Below are 23,632 nucleotides of genomic sequence, written 5' to 3'. Positions count from 1 at the left end.
TCATGCTGGAATACCCATCCACGACCCATTTTCAATGCCCTGGCTGAGGGAAGGAGGTTCTCACCCAAGATTTGACGGTACATGGCCCCGTCCATCGTCCCTTTGATGCGGTGAAGTTGTCCTGTCCCCTTAGCAGAAAAACACACCCAAAGCATAATGTTTCCACCTCCATGTTTGACGGTGGGGATGGTGTTCTTGAGGTCATAGGCAGCATTCCTCCTCCTCCAAACACAGTGAGTTGAGTTGATGCCAAAGAACTCGATTTTGGTCTCATCTGACCACAACACTTTCACCCAGTTCTCCTCTGAATCATTCAGATGTTCATTGGCAAACTTCAGATGGCCCTGTATATGTGCTTTCTTGAGCAGGGGGACCTTGCGGGCGCTGCAGGATTCCAGTCCTTCACGGCGTATTGTGTTACCAATTGTTTTCTTGGTGACTATGGTCCAGCTGCCTTGAGATCATTGACTAGATCCTCCCGTGTAGTTCTGGGCTGATTCCTCACCGTTTTCATGATCATTGCAACTCCACGAGGTGAGATCTTGGATGGAGCCCCAGGCCGAGGGAGATTGACAGGTCTTTTGTGTTTCTTCCATTTGCGAATAATCGCACCAACTGTTGTCACCTACTCACCAAGCTGCTTGGCGATGGTCTTGTAGCCCATTCCAGCCTTGTGTAGGTCTACAATCTTGTCCCTGACATCCTTGGAGAGCTCTTTGGTCTTGGCCATGGTGGAGAGTTTGGAATCTGATTGATTGATTGCTTCTGTGGACAGGTGTCTTTTATACAGGTAACAAGCTGAGATTAGGAGCACTCCCTTTAAGAGTGTGCTCCTAATCTCAGCTCATTACCTGTATAAAAGACACCTGGGAGCCAGAAATCTTTCTGATTGAGAAGGGGTCAAATTCTTATTTCCCTCATTAAAATGCAAATCAATTTATAACATATTTGACATGCGCTTTTCTGGATTTTGTTGTTGTTATTCTGTCTCTCACTGTTCAAATAAACCTACCATTAAAAATTATAGACTGAAAATGTCTTTGTCAGTGGGTAAACGTACAAAATCAGTAGGGGATCAAATACTTTTTTCCCTCACTGTAAGCAATACACAGCTGGCCAACATGTTGTCATATTTAGAGTTAGAAATGACCTCTATACGCTGTATTGCCATCACAGAAACAAGTTGTCAGTGTAGCACGTAAAGCAATATTAACAATAGCCCCTCCCCTTGTCCCTGATTGTCCACAATACTCTCATGCCCCATATTGAGTGAAAAGTGTTTGCAACACTGTGAGACACATAAACATTGGAGTTGTTTGATGCTCTACGGTTGACCGACCAATGGTTTGGTACTCTTCAGCAGTTCAGCGGCTGACAGTCTCTCCCCAGAGCCGTGTTTATTGCTCCTCCGCCTCTGCAGAAAAGCCATGAAGTTGTCATTTTTGGAGCTTGTCTTCTGGACAACCCCCTGGGTGCCTTTAATTGGGGATCCGTAACCCTGCCTGCTGTCAGCTGTTTCTTTGCGACCCAGTAGTTTCTTCTTGGACCTTAAAAAAGGGAGGCCGAAAGTCGGCCATTTTAACACACTTGTGATGAAGATCTTTTTTTTTGAAAAACAACCGTAAGATGAAAATAATTCTGACAACATATTTCTTTGTAAAGTGTTGTAATGTTTGTTATTTGTTGGATGGAATTATGTAACTAATTTAGTACGCATGAATGTGAACAGAGCCCATCTCTGTATCTCTTTTACTTACATAACATGGGTAGTTTGTTTTGTGTGTCTGTCACAATTCTATTTTGGGGAAAAATAAGTCCCATTACCTGTGTATGATGGTGAATAGGTCCTCAGTAGTTGGCTGTGAGGAGTTGTGATCAAACTCTTCCTCCTCCTGCTCCCTGAGGCACAGTGTTCTCATCTGGGGCATTGCCCTCCTCTCCTCACAGTTCTCATCTACGAAGAATCCTGTTGGAAAAATATAACACAGTATCATTTCCATTACCTCATTCAAGAGCTAACTCTTTGTTTAAGAACTAACTCATGCCATCTACATATAATTTGTACATATTGATTCAATATTAACAACATACTATAAAGATGGTTACAGATGATGGTTACAAATAGCATGCGGAGTTCAAAACTATTAAAGTATACCATCTCTTATACTGTAACGGTTGAGATCTTGTCCAGTAGAGTCTTTGTCTCTGTATGCACTGGCAGGAGACTGGTATGCAGTGGCAGGAGACTGGTAAGCACTGGCAGGAGAGTGGTATGCAATGGCAGGAGCCTGGTAATCACTGGCAGGAGCCTGGTAATCACTGGCAGGAGCCTGGTAATCACTGGCAGGAGACTGGTAATCACTGGCAGGAGACTGGTATGCACTGGCAGGAGACTGGTATGCAGTGGCAGGAGACTGGTATGCAGTGGCAGGAGACTGGTATGCAGTGGCAGGAGACTGGTAAGCACTGGCAGGAGACTGGTAAGCACTGGCAGGAGACTGATAAGCACCACTGGGCCCAGACCAGACATGGCTCCTATTACTCTCCTGTCCCAGTGAGCTGATGGAGGGCATGAAGAGGACATCCGGTTTCTTTGCGACTGGAGGGGGAACCAACTTCTTCTTCCTATCCAGTTCAGCTAGGAGAAATGTGGTCCTGGTGGGAGAGGTCCTTCTCACGTCCCTGGTCTCTAAATGGCAGGAGGCGGGTGGTGGGTGTGGGTCAATCACATCATACTGTTGCCTGTCTACAGCTGGCTGCCTCTGAACCATAACACTATCACTGGCAACATGAGGAGGCTGGTGCGTTCTTTTAGGCTTGGGTCTCCTTTCCACCATATACATGTCCCCCTGGCTTTCTCTTGGTGAGGCTGGAAGGGTCTCTGAGAAATGAGTAGAGACGGAGGAGGCCTTTCCCAAATGTATCGGTAGCCATTTGTGTGCAGGTGGCTTAGCAGCAACAGGTGGTTTAGCTTTAGGACTGTGGTGGACCAGTGGGCAGCTCTCCAGCTCCTGTTCCTGTTCCTGCTCCTCCTCCCTGATGACTTCAGGTGAGCCCTCCAGGCCTTTGTCAGAGTCGGAGCTGCTGACAGAACGCAAACGCACATTGCTGAGCTCCTCCTGGGTCACCACCGGCATCACCATCATGCTGGAGCTCAGCCTCTGTCTGGGTCTGGTAGTGCCAGACGACCCAGAGGACTCTGAGTGGCGCCGGGTGGCTTTGGGTTTGACCGCCGCTGGGTCTGGGAGTGGAACGACCCCTGGCAACTCCAGGGACAGCCGCAGCCTGCTGGTCCTGGCTCTGGGGTGGGTGGGCGAGGTGGAGGACTTGGGGCGCATCCTGCAGCCCAAGGGGGAGGGTCCCATGATGGCAGACATGAGGATAGGAGGGGGAGGAGTCTCACAATGAGAGCTGGACTGGCCACTGGAGGGGGAGACTGGGGCAGGTTGTTGGAAGGGGGACTGCTTACAAGTTAGAGACTGTGGGCATTGCAAGGGGGGAGGAGGTCTGACCGATTCTGATCTGCTGGGGGCTTTTTTGCACTCACTTACAGTAATACCCATAGCAGGACCTGAGCTTGACATGGGACAGCAGGGCTCAATAGATCTTACTTCACGTAGTTGCCCATTGTTGTTTACTGGTGGCCCAACCAGAGCCTGTACAGGCTGAGCAGGGGACTGCTCCAGGCCCAGCTCATCCTCTGTCCTCGGTGTGGAGATGAGGATGAGGTCAGGCAGGAAGGAGTCATGGGGGGCAGGGTCCCTGTCGATGTAAAGGCTCTTAGTCCTGTTGTCTCTGAGCTTGGAGGCAGATTCTCTCCTGAGGGACACGCTACGGGTTGGCGGCGCCGGCCTCCTCTTTGTCTTCCTTAGGATGATGCTGCGGGACCGCGACCGCGGACCACCGTGATCAGGGGAGACGTCTGGGCTCAACCGGATGGCGTCGCCTCTGCTAGTGTCCTCTGAGCTGTTGTCAGGGCATAGGTGGACATAGCTATCACATCTGCGTCTGGGAGGGATTGGGTTTGAGGCAGTGGCTGCGGAGAAGGAGCGTCCGTGAAACCCAGGGTTGTATGCTGGCAGGACCGTCTCCTCATTTTGAATGGGGTTGGCTATATTACACTCCCTTTCAGTGTTGGCAGTGGCAGAGAACCCAGAGGATGTTGAGGCGTGGGGGCCAATCTGCTGGGACTGGGAGTTCACAGAGGCCTCTGAAAGGTGGCATATGTTGGCAGCATGTTGGCATGGGGACTTTACCACGTCAGGGCAAGGGGACATCATGTTTGGTTGGCATAATGGGGCGTCCCAGTTGGGGGTGAAGGTGGAGCCTTTGGGCCCATTCCAGGGCTGACTGGTACACATCAGGGCCCTGTGCTCCATGGCATTAGAGACAGGCCTGAGAGTAGGCAGATCACAGGCTGATTGGCTGAGCAGAGATGGATCCTTGGTGAGATGGCTCCTCTTTAGAGAACAGGGTTTCACTATTCATTCAGCTGGATGTGACCTAAGGGGATGAGAAGAGAGAAGAAATAAGTTGTGTGAGTGCGAGCATAGTGGGGTGTTCATCTTGGTTTCAGAAATAAAACCAATATATGCTATTCTGCCTTTTGTTCATTTCCCTTTTGAATTAAGCCATAGTCCTTTGAGTACAAAGATACTGTATATAAAGAGATAGTGGGAGAGGGGCGAGAGAGAGCTGTGGCTAGAGAGAAGGAAGCACGTCAGAAAATATGTCTGTGCTTGATAAAGAAAGAGTGGGTGTTTGCCATGGCAACTGCTACCTGTTCATCCATAGTCAGAGCACAAAAACACTCCCAGATGAGATCTATACTGCGTGATGTCTGGTTTCTCACCATTTACACCGCATTGGATGAACAAGCTATGCAAAAGCTATTCCAGTGATCATGAGAAGAAAAAAAAACATGGCCATTGATAAAAGGGAAAGAGTGTGTTAAAAAATTTACATTTTGATTGCGGTAGATTGACGAAATCTATTAAGAAGACCACCCAGTTATATATTGAACAGGAATAAAGAGATGGTAAGCGCATTGTAGTAATAGTTTCAAGGCTAGTATGATGAGTGTTGCTTTGAGATCTACACATCCAACAATGGAATACTTGATAACAAGTCTCAGCGCAGTCAGAGAGAGTGTGGATGAAGTTAGCCAATGAAGATGGTCAATGCTGTTTCATGGGGAAATGATCCTCTGTTATTGTTGGAGAGGGCCCCTGCTTTTGGGACAATTAGTAGGGTAACGACTGGTGTGTACAGCTGCTTATGGAATCCCCCCGCTTTCATTGCTGGACTAAACTTTTCTTCTTTCATTCCCTTTTCATCACCTGCTTTTCTCTGAACAATATACTGTTTAGGAAAAACTAGATTAACACTTTCTTTCTTGGAAATGGTATGTGGGTTATGATGTATTCAAGAGCTCATTTTTGCATGGGTCAGTTGAATTGAATCACTTTTTGACAGCACCCCTTTTGATTTGAACGAAACCTTCCATACATATTTGCCCATTTTACATTTACATTGTAGAAGTGCTCAGAAAGTGACTTTTTGGACCTGAATGCCAAAACATTCAGGAGATAAAGGTGCTGAAAGTTGACCCATTTTGCATACCCTACCATACCATGAGACATCCATGTCTTCATCACTGGAAAAGATTAACGGTTGAGATAGATATCATTTAAAAGCTTACAAACAGGGTTGCCAAACTATTTCGTTTTTTGTCTTTAATGTCAATTATCTAAAAACATGTAAACTCAGATTTTTTTTCATATTCACATATGTTGTAGCTTAGACCATACTTTACATTATGTGAGGTATTTTTGATGTGCCTGCCATCGGTTGAGACACAACATTGCTCTTGAACACAGGATGGGTGTCATGTTTTGGCTGATAAATGTACTAAAATGGGAATACAATTGAAATTGTAACTTTCAAATGGTACCACAAAGATGGTTGAAGGTCCACACATCAGAGAATGTTGACTTGAATGGGAATATTTGTTGTTTTAAATTATACTGTCAATCCTCCATATGAAACCTATTGAAATCATAGAAATATAGATCATAGAATAGACATTACCATTTAAATTGACATTCAACTGTCACGATCGTTGACTGAAGACATGGACCAAGGCGCAGCGTGATAAGCGTACATCTTTATTGATCGTACTTAACTCACGACAAAACCAAAACAACAACCCAAACGATACGTGAAGTCCTGAGGTTATCACACAACAAACCTTTACGGAACAAGATCCCACCAAGACTAGTGCAAAACAGGCTGCCTAAGTATGGTCCCCAATCAGAGACAACGAGCTACAGCTGCCTCTGATTGGGAACCACCCTGGCCAACATAGATCAAACGATCTAGAACAAAAACATAGAAAAACTAAACATAGCAAATCCACACCCTGGCTCAACATTTAAGAGTCCCCAGAGCCAGGGCGTGACATCGACGGTGGTTGGACCGGTGGTCATCTTTGTGGTAGTAATTAGAAGTTAACATTTTAATTTGAATTTGAATGGTGTACCAGCTAAATTGCAGTGGTCTGAAGGGATAGGTCCATTCTATGAATTCTATATCTATGATTGAAATGACAGCCACACTGTTTTCAAGAGGATGTTGTGTCTCAACCGATGGCTGCCTCAACACAAAAACCTCATATGTGACTGACCTGCTCGATTCGGTCTTATGTAGCAAAACTTGAAATTGAAGAGACTCAGAGCTAGAAAATGGTATATCATACACTACAGTTGAGGAACAATGGGAAAGTAATTCTGCTTTGAAAGTTGATAAACTTGTAACCTCACTTTTGAGAAAATGGCCTTTGAATGTTTTGGTACACCTACTGTACGGTCCGGCAGGCGAGGTGAGTAGTCATGCTGTACTTCGCTCCGCAGGTAATATGACACATTACATTACAATGGAATGATTTGATTAGTGTAATGTTGGCTAGCTACATAGTTGTATTTGTATCAAAGATAAAGGTGTAGTATAGAATAACTATCGAGGTTAGCTAGCCAGCTATATTCGTTCGCAGCGACGCCGTTTTTCAAACAAAGTCAACACCGCAGCCATTGCTAGCTAGCCAACACTACCAGCTAGCAGCTAGCAGTACTGTAGCAACTAAATACAATATCCTTTTAGCCAGCTACATTCGTTCGCAGCGATGCCGTTTTTCAAACAAAGTCATCACCGCAGCCATTGCTAGCTAGCCAACGCTACCAGCTGGCAGTACTATAGCAACTAAATACAATATAATTTTAGCCAGCTACATTCGTTCGCAGCGACGCCGTTTCTCAAACAAAGTCAACACAGCAGCCATTGCTAGCTAGCCAACGCTAGCAGTACTGTAGCAGCTAAATACATTATCTTTGTGCTAGCTAGCCAACGTTTAATTATTGCTGCGTTATGAAAGGAACTAGACACGGACACGAATTATCTGTTTAGCGTGTTAACACACTATTGGTAGTTTGTTGTAACCAAGTATTGGTGCTAAACCGTGTGTTATTGGATGCTAGCATGCTAGTTAGCTATGGCGTCATAGTTAGCTAGCTGAATAAAGTAAGTTGAGTCTATTCCTTGAAACATTGAACCGTTGTAGTTTACAACAATTCTAATTTCTAAAGTGAAAGTTGGGAGAGTTTTATTCGGGTGTTTCAGTGAAACAATTATAGTTTCTGAGGTGGAAGTTGGGAGAGTTATATTTGGGAGTTGTGGTGAGGGAGGCCTCGCTCTCTCCTTTCCCAGATGTTTAGTTCATTTCATTCCGATCTCCTCTGCATTATTGTAGCCATTTGCTACAGCCTGTCAACTATGCCTCTGCCTATCCCTGTTCTCTCCTCTCCGCTACAGGCTACACAAACGCCTCACACCGCGTGGCTGCTGCCTCTCTAACCTGGTGGTCCCTGCACGCACCACACACCTGGAGTTCCAGGTCTCAGGCAGCCTCTGGAACTGCCGTTCTGCTGCCAACAAGGCTGACTTCATCCCAGCCTATGCTACCCTCCAGTCCCTCGACTTCCTGGCGCTGACGGAAACATGGATTACCACTGAAAACACTGCTACTCCTACTGCTCTCTCCTCGTCTGACCATGTGTTCTCGCATACCCCCGAGAGCATCTGGTCAGAGGGGTGGTGGCACAGGAATCCTCATCTCTCCCAAGTGGACATTCTCAATTTTTCCCCTAACCCATCTGTCTATCTCCTCATTTGAATTCCATGCTGTCACAGTCACTAGCCCATTTAAGCTTAATATCCTTGTCATCTATCGCCCTCCAGGTTCCCTTGGAGAGTTCATCAATGAGCTTGACGCCTTGATAAGTTCCTTTCCTGAGGATGGCTCACCCCTCACAGTTTTGGGGGATTTCAACCTCCCTACGTCTACATTTGACTCATTTCTCTCTGCCTCCATCTTTCCACTCCTCTCCTCTTTTGACCTCACCCTCTCACCGTCCCCCCTACTCACAAGGCAGGCAATACGCTTGACCTCATCTTTACTAGATGCTGCTCTTCTACTAATCTCACTGCAACTCCCCTCCATGTCTCCGACCACTACTTTGTATCCTTTTCTCTCTCGCTCTCCTCCAACACTACTCACTCTGCCCCTACACAGATGGTAATGCGCCGCCGCAACCTTCGCTCTCTCTCTCCCACTACTCTCTCCTCTTCCATCCTATCATCTCTTCCCTCTGCTCAATCCTTCTCCCTCCAATCTCCTGATTCTGCCTCCTCAACCCTCCTCTCCTCCCTTTCTGCATCCTTTGACTCTCTGTGTCCCCTATCCTCCCGGCCGGCTCGGTCCTCCCCTCCAGCTCCGTGGCTTGATGACTCATTGCGAGCTCACAGAACAGAGCTCCGGGCAGCTGAGCGGAAATGGAAGAAAACTAGACTCCCTGCGGACCTGGCATCTTTTCACTCCCTCCTCTCTACATTTTCTTCATCTGTTTCTGCTGCTAAGGCCACTTTCTACCACTCTAAATTCCAAGCATCTGCCTCTAACCCTAGGAAGCTCTTTGCCACATTCTCCTCCCTGCTGAATCCTCCTCCCCCCCTCCTCCCTCTCTGTGGATGACTTCGTCAACCACTTTGAAAAGAAGGTTGACGACATCCGATCCTCGTTTGTTAAGTCTAATGACACTGCTGGTCCTGCTCACACTGCCCTACCCTATGCTTTGACTTCTTTCTCCCCTCTCTCTCCAGATAAAATCTTGCGACTTGTGACTACAGGCCGCCCAACAACCTGCCCGCTTGACCCCATCCCCTCCTCTCTTCTCCAGACCATCTCCGGTGACCTTCTCCCCTACCTCACCTCGCTGATCAACTCATCCTTGACCGCTGGCTATGTCCCTTCCGTCTTCAAGAGAGCGAGAGTTGCACCCCCTTCTCAAAAAACCAACACTTGATCCCTCTGATGTCAACAACTACAGACCAGTATCCCTTCTTTCTTTTCTTTCCAAAACTATTGAGCGTGCCGTCTTTAGCCAACTCTCTTGCTATCTCTCTCAGAATGACCTTCTTGATCCAAACCAGTCAGGTTTCAGGACTGGTCATTCAACTGAGACTGCTCTTCTCTGTGTCACGGAGGCTCTCCGCACTGCTAAAGCTAACTCTCTCTCCTCTGCTCTTGTCCTTCTAGACCTGTCTGCTGCCTTTGATACTGTGAACCATCAGATCCTCCTCTCCACCCTCTCTGAGCTGGGCATCTCCGGCGCGGCTCACTCTTGGATTGCGTCCTACCTGACCGGTCGCTCCTACCAAGTGGCGTGGCGAGAAGCTGTCTCCACACCACGTGCTCTCACCACTGGTGTCCCCCAGGGCTCAGTTCTAGGCCCTCTCCTGTTCTCGCTATACACCAAGTCACTTGGCTCTGTCATATCCTCACATGGCCTCTCCTATCATTGCTACGCTGACGATACACAACTAATCTTCTCCTTTCCCCCTTCTGATAACCAGGTGGCGAATCGTATCTCTGCATGTCTGGCAGACATATCAGTATGGATGACGGATCACCACCTCAAGCTGAACCTTGGCAAGACGGAGCTGCTCTTCCTCCCGGGGAAGGACTGCCCGTTCCATGATCTCGCCATCACGGTTGACAACTCCGTTGTGTCCTCCTCCCAGAGTGCGAAGAGCCTTGGCGTGACCCTGGACAACACCCCTGTCGTTCTCCGCTAACATCAAGGCGGTGACCCGATCCTGCAGGTTCATGCTCTACAACATTCGGAGAGTACGACCCTGCCTTACACAGGAAGCGGCACAGGTCCTAATCCAGGCACTTGTCATCTCCCGTCTGGATTACTGCAACTCGCTGTTGGCTGGGCTCCCTACCTGTGCCATTAAACCCCTACAACTCATCCAGAATGCCGCAGCCCGTCTGGTGTTCAACCTTCCCAAGTTCTCTCACGTCACCCCGCTCCTCCGCACACTCCAATGGCTTCCAGTTGAAGCTCGCATCTGTTACAAGTCCATGGTGCTTGCCTATGGAGCTGTGAGGGGAACGGCACCTCCGTACCTTCAGGCTCTGATCAGTCCCTACACCCAAACGAGGGCATTGCGTTCATCCACCTCTGGCCTGCTGGCTCCCCTTCCTCTGCGGAAGCATAGTTCCCGCTCAGCCGAGTCAAAACTGTTCGCTGCTCTGGCACCCCAATGGTGGAACAAGCTCCCTCACGACGCCAGGACAGCGGAGTCACTCACCACCTTCCGGAGACATCTGAAACCCCACCTCTTTAAGGAATACCTGGGATAGGATAAAGTAATCCTTCTACATCCCCCCCCCCCTAAAAAATAAAATAAAAAATTGTAAAGTGGTTATCCCACTGGCTATAGGGTGAATGCACCAATTTGTAAGTCGCTCTGGATAAGAGCGTCTGCTAAATGACGTAAATGTAATGTAAATGTACTGGAGAGCTCTTCTTTGTCTACACCCATTCAGTATCGTTCACACCCTCTTAAGCTTTAGCCCCACCCATCTCTTTAAGGGTTGATCTGAGCGTTCTGTCCTAACAACAGCAGTCAAGCACCCAAGCTAACTGACTAACATTGGCTAGCTTGCTAGCTACTTCCAGACACAAATGAACAGCTGACTCTGACCATTTTACTCGCCCTAGCAGAGTTGGTTAGGCTGTTTTTATGTTATCCAGAGTTAGTGACTGCAACTGTGCTGCTGGCAACAATTAACGCTTTTCTGACAACGTTTCCTGACACCGGCCATATTCAACAGGTGTTGAGTGTTCGTAAATGTGTCAGTTATTCTGCGCTCTGGCACACTCAGACGAGAGTGCTCTGAAATCGGAGTAGAAAGCCAGTGCAGATTTACCAGCTACATCTACCAACAGTTGTAGCAGTGACATCATTAACATTCTATTGAAATGGTTACATATAGGTAGCTAACTAGCTAGCTAGCTAAACAATGATCCATAATCCCAACTCATGACGTTACTATCATGCATGACTCTGCAGGTAGCTAACCAACCAGGTTCAATGTTAGCTAGCTAACATTAGGCTATAACTAGCAAAGCAAATGACTCTGAGATACGAATAATATTACTACACAGATCATACACATAATGTTAGCTAGCGAGCCAGCCAGCTAACGTTAGCTAGCTAACAGTACACTTTAACTTGAAATGAAAACGACTTTCTGACTAAATTAGAAACGTGTAATATCTGAAAATGTAGCTAACTAGACTATCTTACCCGTATACATGGATGGATGCTTCTCCCTCTCTGTCACGGATGCCATGGTTGCCCTTAGTTTGAAGATGTAATCCGGAGACAGGTGTTTTCTCCATCTCCTTAGGTATCATACTCTATTTCCACTGATTTCAAAACTCGGTCCTCCAGAAAGTGGAGAGCAACACTTATGCAGTTCTACTATGAAATATATATTTTATAAAGCAGCATTAGACAGGATTACCTACACATACTGACCAGCTCAAATAGACAGAAGTGTGCTACATGGCAGACCAATCTGAACTCATCTCTTGGCATGTCCAGCCCACTCATTATCTCAGCCAATCATGGCTAGTGGGAAGGTTGCTGTCTTTTTCTGTGGCTAAACCAACTAGGCTCATAATTTAACAATTGTATTTGTATTTACCAATGGCATACAAGTTTGTTATTAAGGCACATTAAATTTCACATGTTCCAGAAGGCATTTCAGCCAAAAAACGCATTTTGATCAAAATAAAAAGTTTACGTTCAAATGGCTCTCCTGTGAAGTAGTGACACGCGACATATGCCTAGTTTCCTGAAACGAGTCACATATGATGTGAAATGGGGTCTAAGATAAAATATATGCAAATATGAATTTAAAGTTTACATGTTTTTAGGTTATTGACATTAAAGTTTTCTAAATTACGTTTTCAAAAATGTGTATTTATTAGAAATAATAAAATAGTTTGAAAACACAGTTTGTAAGCTTTTAATCCAATGAGTCCAACCAACCATTAGTCTGACATGCAGATAAATGAAAAGCAGATTTTGTTTGCTGGGGTCATGGGACTGATAGGGTTAAATTATATACATCTCAACCGTTTATCTTTTCCAGTGATGAAGACATGGATGTGTATGCAAAATGTTTTGGCATTCCGGTTCAAAAAGTTACTTTCTGACCGCTTCTTCCATGGGTAAACGTATAGATATACATTAATTGGGTCCTAATCTATGGACGTCATATGATTGGGCAGGGGTGCAGCCATGGGTGGGCCTGGGAGGGCATAGGGGAGCCTGGCCCAGCCAATCAGAATGAGTTTTTCCCCACAAAAGGTATTTAATACAGACAGAAATACTCCTCAGGCACACACCTATCTATATAAGGTCCCACAGTTGACAGTGCATGTCAGAGCAAAATCCAAGCCATGAGGTCGAAGGAATTGTCCATAGAGCTCCGACACAGGATTGTGTCGAGGCACAGATCTGGGGAAGGGTAACAAAAAAATTCTGCAGCATTGAAGGTCCCCAAGAACACAGTGGCCTCTATCATTCTTAAATGGAAGAAGTTTGGAACCACCAAGTCTTTTCCTAGAGCTGGCTGCCCGGCCAAACTGAGCAATCGGGGGAGAAGGGTCTTGGTCAGGGAGGTGACCACGAAACCGATGGTCACTCTGACAGAGCTCCAGAGTTTATCTGTGGAGATGGGAGAACCTTCCAGAAGGACAACCATCTCTGCAGCACTCCACCAATCAGGCCTTTATGGTAGATTGGCCAGACGGAAGCCACTCCCTCAGTAAAAGGCACATGACAGCCGGATTGGTGTTTGCCAAAAGGCACCTAAAGGACTCTGACCTTGAGAAACAAGATTATCTGGTCTGATGAAACCAAGATTGAACTCTTTGGCCTGAATGCCAGCGTCACGTCTGGAGGAAACCAGGCACCGCTCATCACCTGGCCAATATCATCCCTACGGTGAAGCATGGTGGTGGCAGCATCATGCTGTGGGGATGTTTTTCATCTGCAGGGACTGGGAGACTAGTCAGCATCGAGGGAAAGATGAACGGAGCAAAGTACAGAGATATCTTTGATGAAAACCTGCTCCAGAGTGCTCAGGACCTCAGACTGGGGCAAAGGTTCACCTTCCAAAAGGACAAAGCCAAGACAATGCAGGAGTGGCTTCAGGACAAGTCTATGACTGTCCTTGAGTGGCCCAGCCAGAGCCTCGACTTGAACCCGATCGAACATCTCTGGAGAGACCTGAAAATAGCTGTGCAGCGACGCTCCCCATCCAACCTGACAGAGCTTGAGAAGATCTGCAGAGAAGAATGGGAGAAACTCCCCAAATACAGGTGTGCCAAGTTTGTAGCATCATACCCAAGAAGATTCCAGGCAGTAACCGCTGCCAAAGGTGCTTCAACCAAGTACTGAGTAAAGGGTCTGAATACCTATGTAAATGTTATATTTCAGTTTTTTTTCTTTATACATTTGCTAAAATTTCCAAAAACCTGTTTTTGCTTTGTCATTATGGGCTATTGTGTGTAGATTGATGAGGGAAAAAAACTATGTAATACATTTTAGAATAAGGCTGTAACCTAACAAAATGTGGAAAAAGTCAAGGGGTCTGAATACTTTCCGAAGGCACTGTATATATACACACATACATACATGTACACATACAAAAGCCCATAAACACACACATGTACGCACACGTTCATGCACACAAGTTCGCACACGCAGATGCACACAGTCACACATGCATACACGCACCCAAATATGCAGCACATTGCACACGCACACACAACCTCTCACAACACACACACACACACACAATAACAACAACGCTTAAAATAGAGGGCTTGCTGACATAATCATGTCCATGTTTTACCTTTCCAGATAGATGAGCGTGAGATGGAGATAGAGAGAGAGATGTGTACACACTGTAAATAGATAGAGACCCTCGACTTCCTTGAATAAATACATATTCATTTGAACAATAAAAATGAAAACATTTCATATAAACCACACAACTCTGTCTGCATGTCTACATCCATGAAGTCAAAATGAATCTATGACAGAATGAACGGACAGCAATGGCAATACTGTCATCTCAACCTTCCTGTGAAACAGAGCCTGATCAAACATGTCCATAAACCTCTCCAAACCCCTGTGTTGTCCCCCTCCTACCTTGCAGCTTGCTTCAGGAGATAGAGCGGTGGCTTCCGATGCCGCACTCCTACATCCACTCTACAGTCTACTCCTATGGCCCAATGCGTTCACATGCTGTTGCCATGACAATTGGAAGTGGGCTGCTGCTTGCTCTGAGTTCGTCGGATGTTGAGAGAGGGAGAGAGGGAGAGAGAGAAAGACAGACAGAGGAGAACAGAGGACGGACGTCAACATTGTTTTCTGATGGTGTGTGGAGCACATTTGCCTCTAAGGGACAAGAAGGGTATTGAATAGTTTCAAAGAGGCTGGGACATCAAAATAGTTCAGTTGACTCAAGAAAGCTGCAGCATGACAATAATTGACATAACAGACTGAACATGACTTGATATTCCTGGAATGCCTTGGATTGTAACGATCCCGGCTGTCTGAGTCGGGTCCTGTCTGGTGACTAGTTTTTCCTGTTCGTAATCTCCAGTTTCCCGAGGGTTCGGGAACGCTCCGGGGAGCGCTCTGGTTTTCCGCACCTGCATCCCATCAGCAATCTGCACACCTGGTCCTGATCATCACCCTTCTTAGGCTCTGGCCGAACATCCAGTTCCTGCCGGATCGTTAGCTATGAACAGTATGTTTGTCAGCTTGTCAGCCTCTGAGCCCTTAGTTAGTTTTGTTGTTTTGCACCTTGTTACTTGCTGTGTACTGACCTCCGTTTTTGTTCTGTCTGCAGTCTCTCACCCGGAACCTTCACCCAACCTCTGCCTGATGGTCGGCGGCTGCCGAGCCAGTACCGGACCAACCACTGCACCCTCAACAACCCATCCACGCCACCCGCTCTGTTCCCTGGATTATTCAGCCTCACTCGGAATCTACTAAATAAACACTCACCTTTCTCTCAACGTACCTTGTCCTTGTCTGCTTCTGGGTTCTGGCATAGTAAACCGTGACATGGATGGTTTACACTGAGGAGTATAGATGCTGTATGTCCATTTCTACTTTACAACCGTGCACTGTACAGTACTGTATTTGCAAGTCATTCACAGCTGTTTTGCTAAATTGACTTTGCCAGATGGAGGTGTTCAACTCCATCATCTTTTGATGTAAATAAAAGCATGAACGCTTGAGACACTTAAACATCAACTTACAATCACCTCAATGTTTTTTTTATCTCAATGGGTGTGTTCACAAGATCATGTCATGAGTGGCTGCTCGCTCAGGAACATCCCTTCAGATGCTTTAGAAAGATAAACCATGTTTATGTTTAACAATCAACAAGCGTCATGCCACACAGTCAAATTAAACTAAATTACTGATGCATGATGTAGCAGGTGTTGACAGTAACAACTAAGGTGAAAGACGACAGAGCTGAGAAAGATAAACTGGGTCCGATCTCTTCTGCTAATTGACAGTCCACCCTTTTTTTTAAAACTATTGTTGTGACGGCTGGAAACATCTTCTGCACATAATGGGAATGGAGGTTTTTCTGCTAACTTAACAGTTCAACACATACATCGCCTATCTAGTCTGACGACTCACACAAAATTCTTCAGCTGCTCTTTCGTTTTTCATTGCGGAGTGTGACGTTTGAGCAAGGAGTCTGGGTAGCCAGACTCTGTCATACACATATGAAAACAGCATTGTGAGGCCTGCATGACTTTGGTGGGAATACTGGGTTTATGACTTGCTAATCATTGCAAGAAAAGTAGACACATTACAATACAACAGACAATTCATGCACTCAAACCTTACCGAGACAGCTTTTGCTGTGCCAATTGTTTCTTGATCAGAGTCAATGTGAATCCTTCAAATTAAAAGGCTGTGGTTTATTCAAGCAAGCTTTGCTTCTTTCCCAAGAGTAAACTTAGATGGTGCATGAAAATTCAATTTCTTCCTTTTTAATACCATGCCGATATGGCCTAATAAATTATATTTCAGTGCACTGAATCTTTATTGATTTACTGCATTACATTAAGAAAAGTAAAACTAGCAGAGGAATCATTGTACTTTTGAAATACTTGAACTTGCTACAGGTCATCTTCATGCCATGACCCTTAACTGATCTTATAGAGCTCAAAACTGAGAGTTTATTGAATGGCCATCAATTCACCATTCCATACTGATGTTATCCATTGAACCCTGTAAACCTGGTAGCACAAGCCTTTATATTATAGAAACCAAATCACATACCTTTTTTCCCTGCAGGGAAGGAGCTCACAATCAGCATCCTCAAGCTGCTGAATGAGATGGTGAGTTGTCTCTCTAGGCCTGAATGTAACCCTCACTCTTGTCACCTATGTCCCAATATGACCCAATGTTCCTCAAATGTAACTTCTAAAGGAGCCCCTCCCTTAGAACACAGGAAGTGGCCGTGTACCAGGCGTTGTGACAGGAAACCAGAGGCGTGGGGTGATCAGGGTCAAGGGTTCAGTGAAGGGTGAGAACCATATAATGTACACCACACACCTTGCTTCCTTACATGCGGATATCATGCTCACACACCCTCCTGGGGATTCCTGAAGTTGATTGTACTTCTTACGGTGATGATGGGGATATGTGGAGGGTGTAAAACTTACTGGTTATCAATGTTCCCTCGGCACTGAGCAAATTTCAGGTCTGCTGAGTGCAAACTTGAACGTTGTGAAAATTCTGTGCAACTTCCGGCGCGTGTTTACTGTGTACACTGAGGCTGTACCCGCTTTAAGTTACAGTTTTAACAGTGGCCAAGTAGGCTACTGTGGCTATTTGGTCATAATGTAGGCCTACCAGAGTGGCCTACCAGAGTGGCCTACCATCTAAAACAATGGAGGATATGCATCCCATAACAATTTAACGTGGAAATAACTGTTCTATCATTTAGCCTACAGTAGCAGTCAATGTGTGGTGTTCAATGTAGGCCTACATTCCATGAGACCTTTGAAAAAAACATGCAGGGCTTGACATTAACCTGTTTATCCACTTGTCCTACAGACAAGGAGGTGTCTGGAAATGTTGTGTTTGATGCAAGAAATCCCTTTACAAAATAACATTCATTATTATTCCCATACCATTATTACAGAGAATCAGACAAATTACGCAACCTTCTGCCTATTGTATACTTAGCTTATTCAAGACAGTCTCAAAATACAACACTTCCCTTTTAAGACATTAAAAAATGCTCTTTACTTGACTTGCTTTTCAAAGATGGCTAGAAATGCACACATTTTGTGCTCTTGTTGGAAACAAACACTCACCCACTGTTGACTAGAACTTAGCTATAACTGGGCTAATAACTCACTAACTAGCAAAGAATATGAACAAATGTGCACGTGGCAACATGCAGTTCTCACTTTGATCTCAAGACAAGCGCATCTACTTGCGACCGCTGTAGCCTAAACACAGTCCAGTTCAAAGTAAATGGCACAGATCCATACAGTATATGGCAATGGCTATTTGCATATAGGCCTACTGCAGCTCTGATTGGTTATGGCGCACCTGCCTGTGTAGAGTATGGGCCTGAGTCGTGCCTGTCAATGCAATAGAATCCTACTTCAATGTGCTCTTTCACAGTTAGTTCTGCATACTAAATCTTGCATAGTTCGTTTTGTTTCGGTATATTACATTGAAAGTGGTTAATACTGCGTTGATTCGATCACAATTCCCAACATAAGGGGAAATGTCAATTTGTTTTTGACAGGCATGTCAACAAGTTTAAGTCCTTTTTAACCAGCTATCGAGTTACTCTGTAATCACCAGTGTTGGGGTCAAACTTTTTGGGGTCGAAAGATTTCAGCTGCCTTACTAATCACTATTTTGACGGCTATTTCATTTCAGTTCCATGTTGAGGCTAAAGCTTGACAGTGGTTTCAGTAAATTATAGCTGACTAAACTCAACTCCATGGTGAAGGAAGTTTCTGATGGAGTTGAATTGTCAGCTATCTAAATTATAGACATAGCAAAATCTGGATGTTTTTTTGGCAAACAGGGCCTTTCAAGTAATATACTGCCACCTACAGGTTCTAGGATTACAACAGTTGTCTACCCATACTGGTATGCTAATGAAGGGGGGGGGGGCTCTGAATCACACATCGAATAAAGAATGGAGAGGGAGCACTTGACGTCATTTGGAGAATAATCCACAGGACCAATAGGATTGAAACAAGCAAGAGTCAATGCCAGCGAATTGCCAACATCACTAGCGGTGTGTCACCCAAGTCTTAATGTCCTCCTGTGAGAAACAAAATATTTGTTATTACAATAACGACAACAACAGAAAAAGAGGGGTGAAGTTATACATCGGCGCCTGCGGATACTGGTTATAGTCTCCACCTGCGCGCTCCAAGTCTCCATCTTCCCCGTGAACAGCTGTCAAGGAATGCGTCTGGGTAGACCTCAACAAGCCATCGCAACATCACTTGACTGACTGATAGTGACAGGCATGGATGCTCTGGTTAGTGATCAGCTTATATATCTACATATTATGTGATGTCCGTGTTTAGAGTACAGAGAAATTATAGACTAGAGAACCACTTTCTCACAGAAATGTCATGATTTGTTTTTTGACCTTAGAATTCCTTTATAACCACGCGAGAGGGTACAAATAGTCTACATGTGTGGAACAACCCATATCTAATGTTTGAGCATCCTATTACTAATCGAAATGACATAGATCTAAAATTAGATCAAAGACAACCCATTCATTTCCATGTTTATCCTTTCATTAAATTTCTGCTCAAACAGCCAATGCGTGATGTCAATACTCCCTACAGAGGGGCTCTCATTTCAATTTAACTCTTTGCTCTATATGTTGAGGGTCAACGGAGGAAATCGTAAGTAGCCTACACTAACAACACAGCTTTACTGTTGTGATTGGACTAATTTGGGGATAATCCGCACCTATCCTTTATGCGTAAAAGGTGGCATTTTAGCCATGCATTCACTTCGCAATTTAGCGTGCGGCAGTCTAATGAGTCACATGTTTTATTTGGAAATATGTAAGATACACTCTTGAACGCAAATGTCTTTACACTGTATATTTCCACCGGTGATCACTCTGAAATTGTCTCTATCTCGCGCCCCATCCCCTTCTCTGTCTTTCTCAGTGATGATTCACTCTCTGCCGCAGCAATGAGTAACCAATTCAAAAACACCTCTTCCTCAACCTGGGATGTTCAAGAAGGAGGGAATTCCACGCCACCTCCATCATTCCAGTTCGAGCTGGAACCGGTGGCCATAAGCGTCAACCCCTGGGATATAGTCCTGTGTGTCACGGGAACCCTAATGTCCTGCGAAAATGCAATCGTCCTTGCCTTAATTATTTACACGCCCACCCTGAAAGCGCCCATGTTCGTGTTGATAGGGAGTTTGGCTTTCGCGGACCTACTGGCGGGGCTTGGTTTGATAGTGAATTTCACCATCACCTACATTTTTGATACGGGATTCGTGACGCTGCTATCAGCTGGACTGCTCATCACTGCTTTTTCGGCCTCCATTCTCAATATCCTGGCAATCACTGTGGATAGATACCTCTCCCTTTACAACGCACTGACTTACCACACGGAAAGAACGGCGATTTTTACCATCGTCACCCTGGTGCTCATTTGGGTGACTAGCATCACTCTGGGCGCGCTACCGATCATGGGATGGAACTGCCTTGAGGATGAGACGACTTGCAGCATTTGCGCCCCCATTGATAAAAATCACGCCGCCGCACTGGCGGTGACTTTTCTTTTTGTATTTGCACTTATTTTGCAACTATACCTCCAGATTTGCAAGATTGCTTTTCGGCATGCACAGCAAATCGCCGTGCAGCAGCAGTTCATGAATACCTCCCACTCCTCCTCCCCCACCACTAAAGGGGTATCCACCCTCTCCATTATCCTTGGCACCTTTGCATTGTGCTGGATCCCTTTCGCCATGTACTCTCTGGTGGCGGACATCGGATACCCCCCTATCTATACCTACGTCACCGCTCTCCCGGCCATTTGTCACTCTATGATAAACCCCATCATTTATGCTTTCAGAAATCCCGACATTCAGAAATCTATGAGACTCGCGTGTTGTTGTGGATGTGTATCTTCCAACTTTTCTCTGAGACAAAGGACACCAAGTGATGTATAGGCAAACCTTTTAGTGTTATAGCCTAACAAGTAGTTACAAGCACATCACCATTTTACTGACTATGCCGAAAAGCTTTGTAAGTGTTTTGTTTTGCATTTCATGTGTAGTGAATAACTGTCATCTTGTTGCATCTTTTACTGATGATAGCATTAGGATATGCCTATCTCTTCTCAAAATATAGCCGTTCAATCTCTCTAAAAGTGGATTGTGCCAGAGCTACATGCACAGTATTGATGCACCTTTAATATGGAGGTAGTAGCCTTCACTGTATAGTAAAGGCCTCATATTACACCCTTTTTATTATAATAGATGCGTTTATAAGTGTACCCCACTGGGCAGACGTCAATTCATCTGAAGTCAATTTTATTCCACGTTGGTTCAACGTTGATTCAACCAGTGTGTTTCCAGTGGGACATGTCTTGTGCAGTTACTCGGTGTTGCTCATAAAGTATTCAGAGTAGCCTAGCCCCCTGACTCAATAGGCAAATACCTGTTCTGTGTCAGTACAATAGGGGTAAGGAAACTAACTACTCCTAATGTCACCGTATTGATTCGATTCATTGGGAATAATGTTTATCAAAGGTTGTTGAATGTTCATCAGAATGATGCCAAAACGTGGTAGGCTACTGACTTACTGCGTCTCTGCACCTTCAAAACTATGTTGAAACTGTCCCCTTAGTCTGTAAAACTTTGGGGCAAGTGAAAGTGAGCTGATTTTGTGATTAATTAACGTTTTATTACGAGGGAGAAAGGCTGGAATGAGTGGACAGCTCTGTGTAATTCAGCGCCTGCATTTTCAGCACCATTGACAGCGAAACGTGAGCTATCGCCCACTCAATAACGCACGCGTATGCCTGGTTATGCGAGCTATGTGGCGTAATCTGCCATAAATAATACACCAGCAGTAGAGAATAACCCTCACATGTGTGCATATTGAATTCAAGACAAAAACAGCAAAATAGTGTCAGCCAAAGTTTTCCAAATGAACGCGCCCAGACAGTATCACATATTCCCAGTGTGACAAGGCACTCTAAATGTTTAAAGTGGTAAACTCCTTACATTCGCCACACACAACACTACCTGCTTATAAGTACAATAGTCCACGTGCAATATCTGTATGCCCATAGCCAACACACCCTCGGTAGACCTAACACATCGACATCTGATTGGGGACAGATGTCATCATATCTTTTTATTGCTTATAACATTGGCCATTGCACATGTTTTCACAACGAATCAATATTTGTCAAACCGAGGTTTGTCTGTAGGGTGGTTGTACATAATAGGTGCAGTGCATCTAAATTATGCCAATAATACAGTTTTGTTCTGCTGTTATGGCACTCGTTCCAATAGTTGGCAAACACCAATTTTCTACAGAATGTCTTCATTGTTTTGCCTTACTATGTCTCACTGGCAATAATGTATAACTTGTGTATAGTGATAAACTGAATGACATTTATATGTTGGTTCTCAATAGAAAGTGATCAATATACGTAACGAATAGCCATTTGCCAGTTTATGACTGTATGGTACAGTATGAGCAACTCTATGATTTCAATAGTGTATGGTGTACAGTACTTGAATGATAATGCAATGTCTGTTGTTTGAGATGTGTGTGGAGAGCCCGTAGGCTCATCTACTGCCCATACACTAGTAGTTCAGCCAAAGAGCTGCTATAAGCAATCCACAATAATTGGAACCCTCAATTTGATATTCTATTATTTCAGTCAACATTGGAGGGACTAGTGTCTGCAACTAGTGTCATCGCTATTGAATTGAAGACGATTTTGTGTGTGCTGCAAAGCTTTGCTTGTAGTAATACTGTATGGAATGCTGGTGTACGATTCAAATGATTCACTGTCACTCATCCACCACAGTCAGCCTGATTGATTTAGCTATATAGTATTCTCACAGGGTTTAGAAGTCCATAAGGTCTTATCATATTAATATAAAGCTATATTTTTATATATTTATTGAAAACAATGTATGTAGTTTGTCTATCTTTTTTTAAATAATCAATTATTCATGTTGTCTTAAAAAAAAAACTACTTCAATGTGTCTTGTTCAACTGGTTTAGAAATGTATTCAAGGAATGATTGTGTTCATAAATGACACCAAACGATTGCAACACTACTGTCAAAGTTGTTTGCTTTCTCAAGATCCTGGAGCACTCGTTGTGTTGCATTGATTACTTCTGTTCAAAACACTTCACCATATTGTCACCAAGACAGGGTTTTAGTTTAGGTTTTTGTAACAAAGGCAATCAACCAAATCTGTAGCAAGGAGATATCCAAACTAGGTGTCTGTGGAAAGGGTCAATAAATGTTTGTTTACCACTTGTCTGTTTGGGTCACTCAGTGGGGTCCTGGCTCGATGCACCCTGGGACAGATGGAGGCTCAGTGACCGCTGCCGTGTGTGATGCCACTGCCTTTGAAGACAAACAGGATCCAACAACAGCTATCTGTATCTGTCTGGTGTGAAAAACTCCACTGAACTCAGAGACACAGAGAGTAATTTCCAAAACACTGTCTCACTGGAAGGTTCTGGAACCTTCTACAAATGTTGGAAAGAATTATACCTCCAAAACATACAACACAGAGCTCTCTATAAATTGGTGTAACTGTGCGGAACATGAGATATTCATACTCACAAGGTCCTTATAATTGTATTTGTACAGTACCACGTCCAGTGGGGATTTACCTGTACTTATTAAAATACCATCCTTAGGATGTGGCTATAAAGCTGGACAAGAAATACTGTGATCTTCCTGGGCTCAGAATGAGCTGTTCCCTCCCATGTTGTGGATCTTATGAGTTCATTTGTCCCAATGCTCTTCCTGTCGTCACAGATGGCCAGATGGCCTGACGTGGTGGGTGGTGGTCATGCTGTACCTGCAAAAATAACATCTCTCAGAACTAGTGCATA

At 44.9% G+C, this 23,632-nt stretch overlaps 2 protein-coding genes across 3 annotated transcripts; one reads left to right on the top strand and one right to left on the bottom strand.

Moving 5' to 3' along the window:
* Positions 1–1,054: 1,054 nt before the first annotated feature.
* On the bottom strand, positions 1,055–16,891 carry LOC121579634 (NHS-like protein 2). Of its 2 annotated transcripts, XM_041894396.2 has the most exons (5): positions 16,798–16,891; positions 14,635–14,768; positions 2,156–4,503; positions 1,825–1,966; positions 1,055–1,547 (listed from the first exon to the last, which is right to left on the bottom strand). In XM_041894396.2, exons 3-5 carry the CDS (start codon positions 4,377–4,379, stop codon positions 1,325–1,327), a joined length of 2,589 nt encoding a protein of 862 aa, XP_041750330.2. In that variant the 5' UTR covers positions 4,380–4,503; positions 14,635–14,768; positions 16,798–16,891; the 3' UTR covers positions 1,055–1,324. The 2 variants fall into 2 exon arrangements, with proteins under 2 accessions (XP_041750330.2, XP_041750331.2); XM_041894397.2 differs by lacking the exon at positions 16,798–16,891 and having other exon boundaries at positions 14,635–15,017.
* Positions 16,892–18,801: 1,910 nt separating this feature from the next.
* Positions 18,802–23,042, top strand: LOC121579636 (G-protein coupled receptor 12-like). Its single transcript, XM_041894400.2, has 2 exons — positions 18,802–19,036; positions 19,689–23,042. Exons 1-2 carry the CDS (start codon positions 19,029–19,031, stop codon positions 20,704–20,706), a joined length of 1,026 nt encoding a protein of 341 aa, XP_041750334.2. The 5' UTR covers positions 18,802–19,028; the 3' UTR covers positions 20,707–23,042.
* Positions 23,043–23,632: the final 590 nt, after the last annotated feature.

This window comes from Coregonus clupeaformis, chromosome 13 (assembly GCF_020615455.1).
Source record: "Coregonus clupeaformis isolate EN_2021a chromosome 13, ASM2061545v1, whole genome shotgun sequence".
NCBI classification, from domain to species: Eukaryota; Metazoa; Chordata; class Actinopteri; order Salmoniformes; family Salmonidae; genus Coregonus; species Coregonus clupeaformis.
The sequence above is the reverse complement of the archived record's forward strand: the minus strand, read 5'-3'. Positions and strand labels throughout refer to the sequence as shown.

What these genes read in the sequence shown, in the direction of transcription:
- LOC121579634 (XM_041894396.2), bottom strand. Translation starts at nt 4,379, where the DNA reads ATGGAGCACAGGGCCCTGATGTGTACCAGTCAGCCCTGGAATGGGCCC. An exon ending in CCGTTACAGTATAAGAGATG is followed by an intron (nt 1,967 to 2,155) that starts GTATACTTTAAT and finishes TTTTTCCAACAG; the next exon opens with GATTCTTCGTAGATGAGAAC. An exon ending in CTATTCACCATCATACACAG is followed by an intron (nt 1,548 to 1,824) that starts GTAATGGGACTT and finishes CCCTTTTTTAAG; the next exon opens with GTCCAAGAAGAAACTACTGG.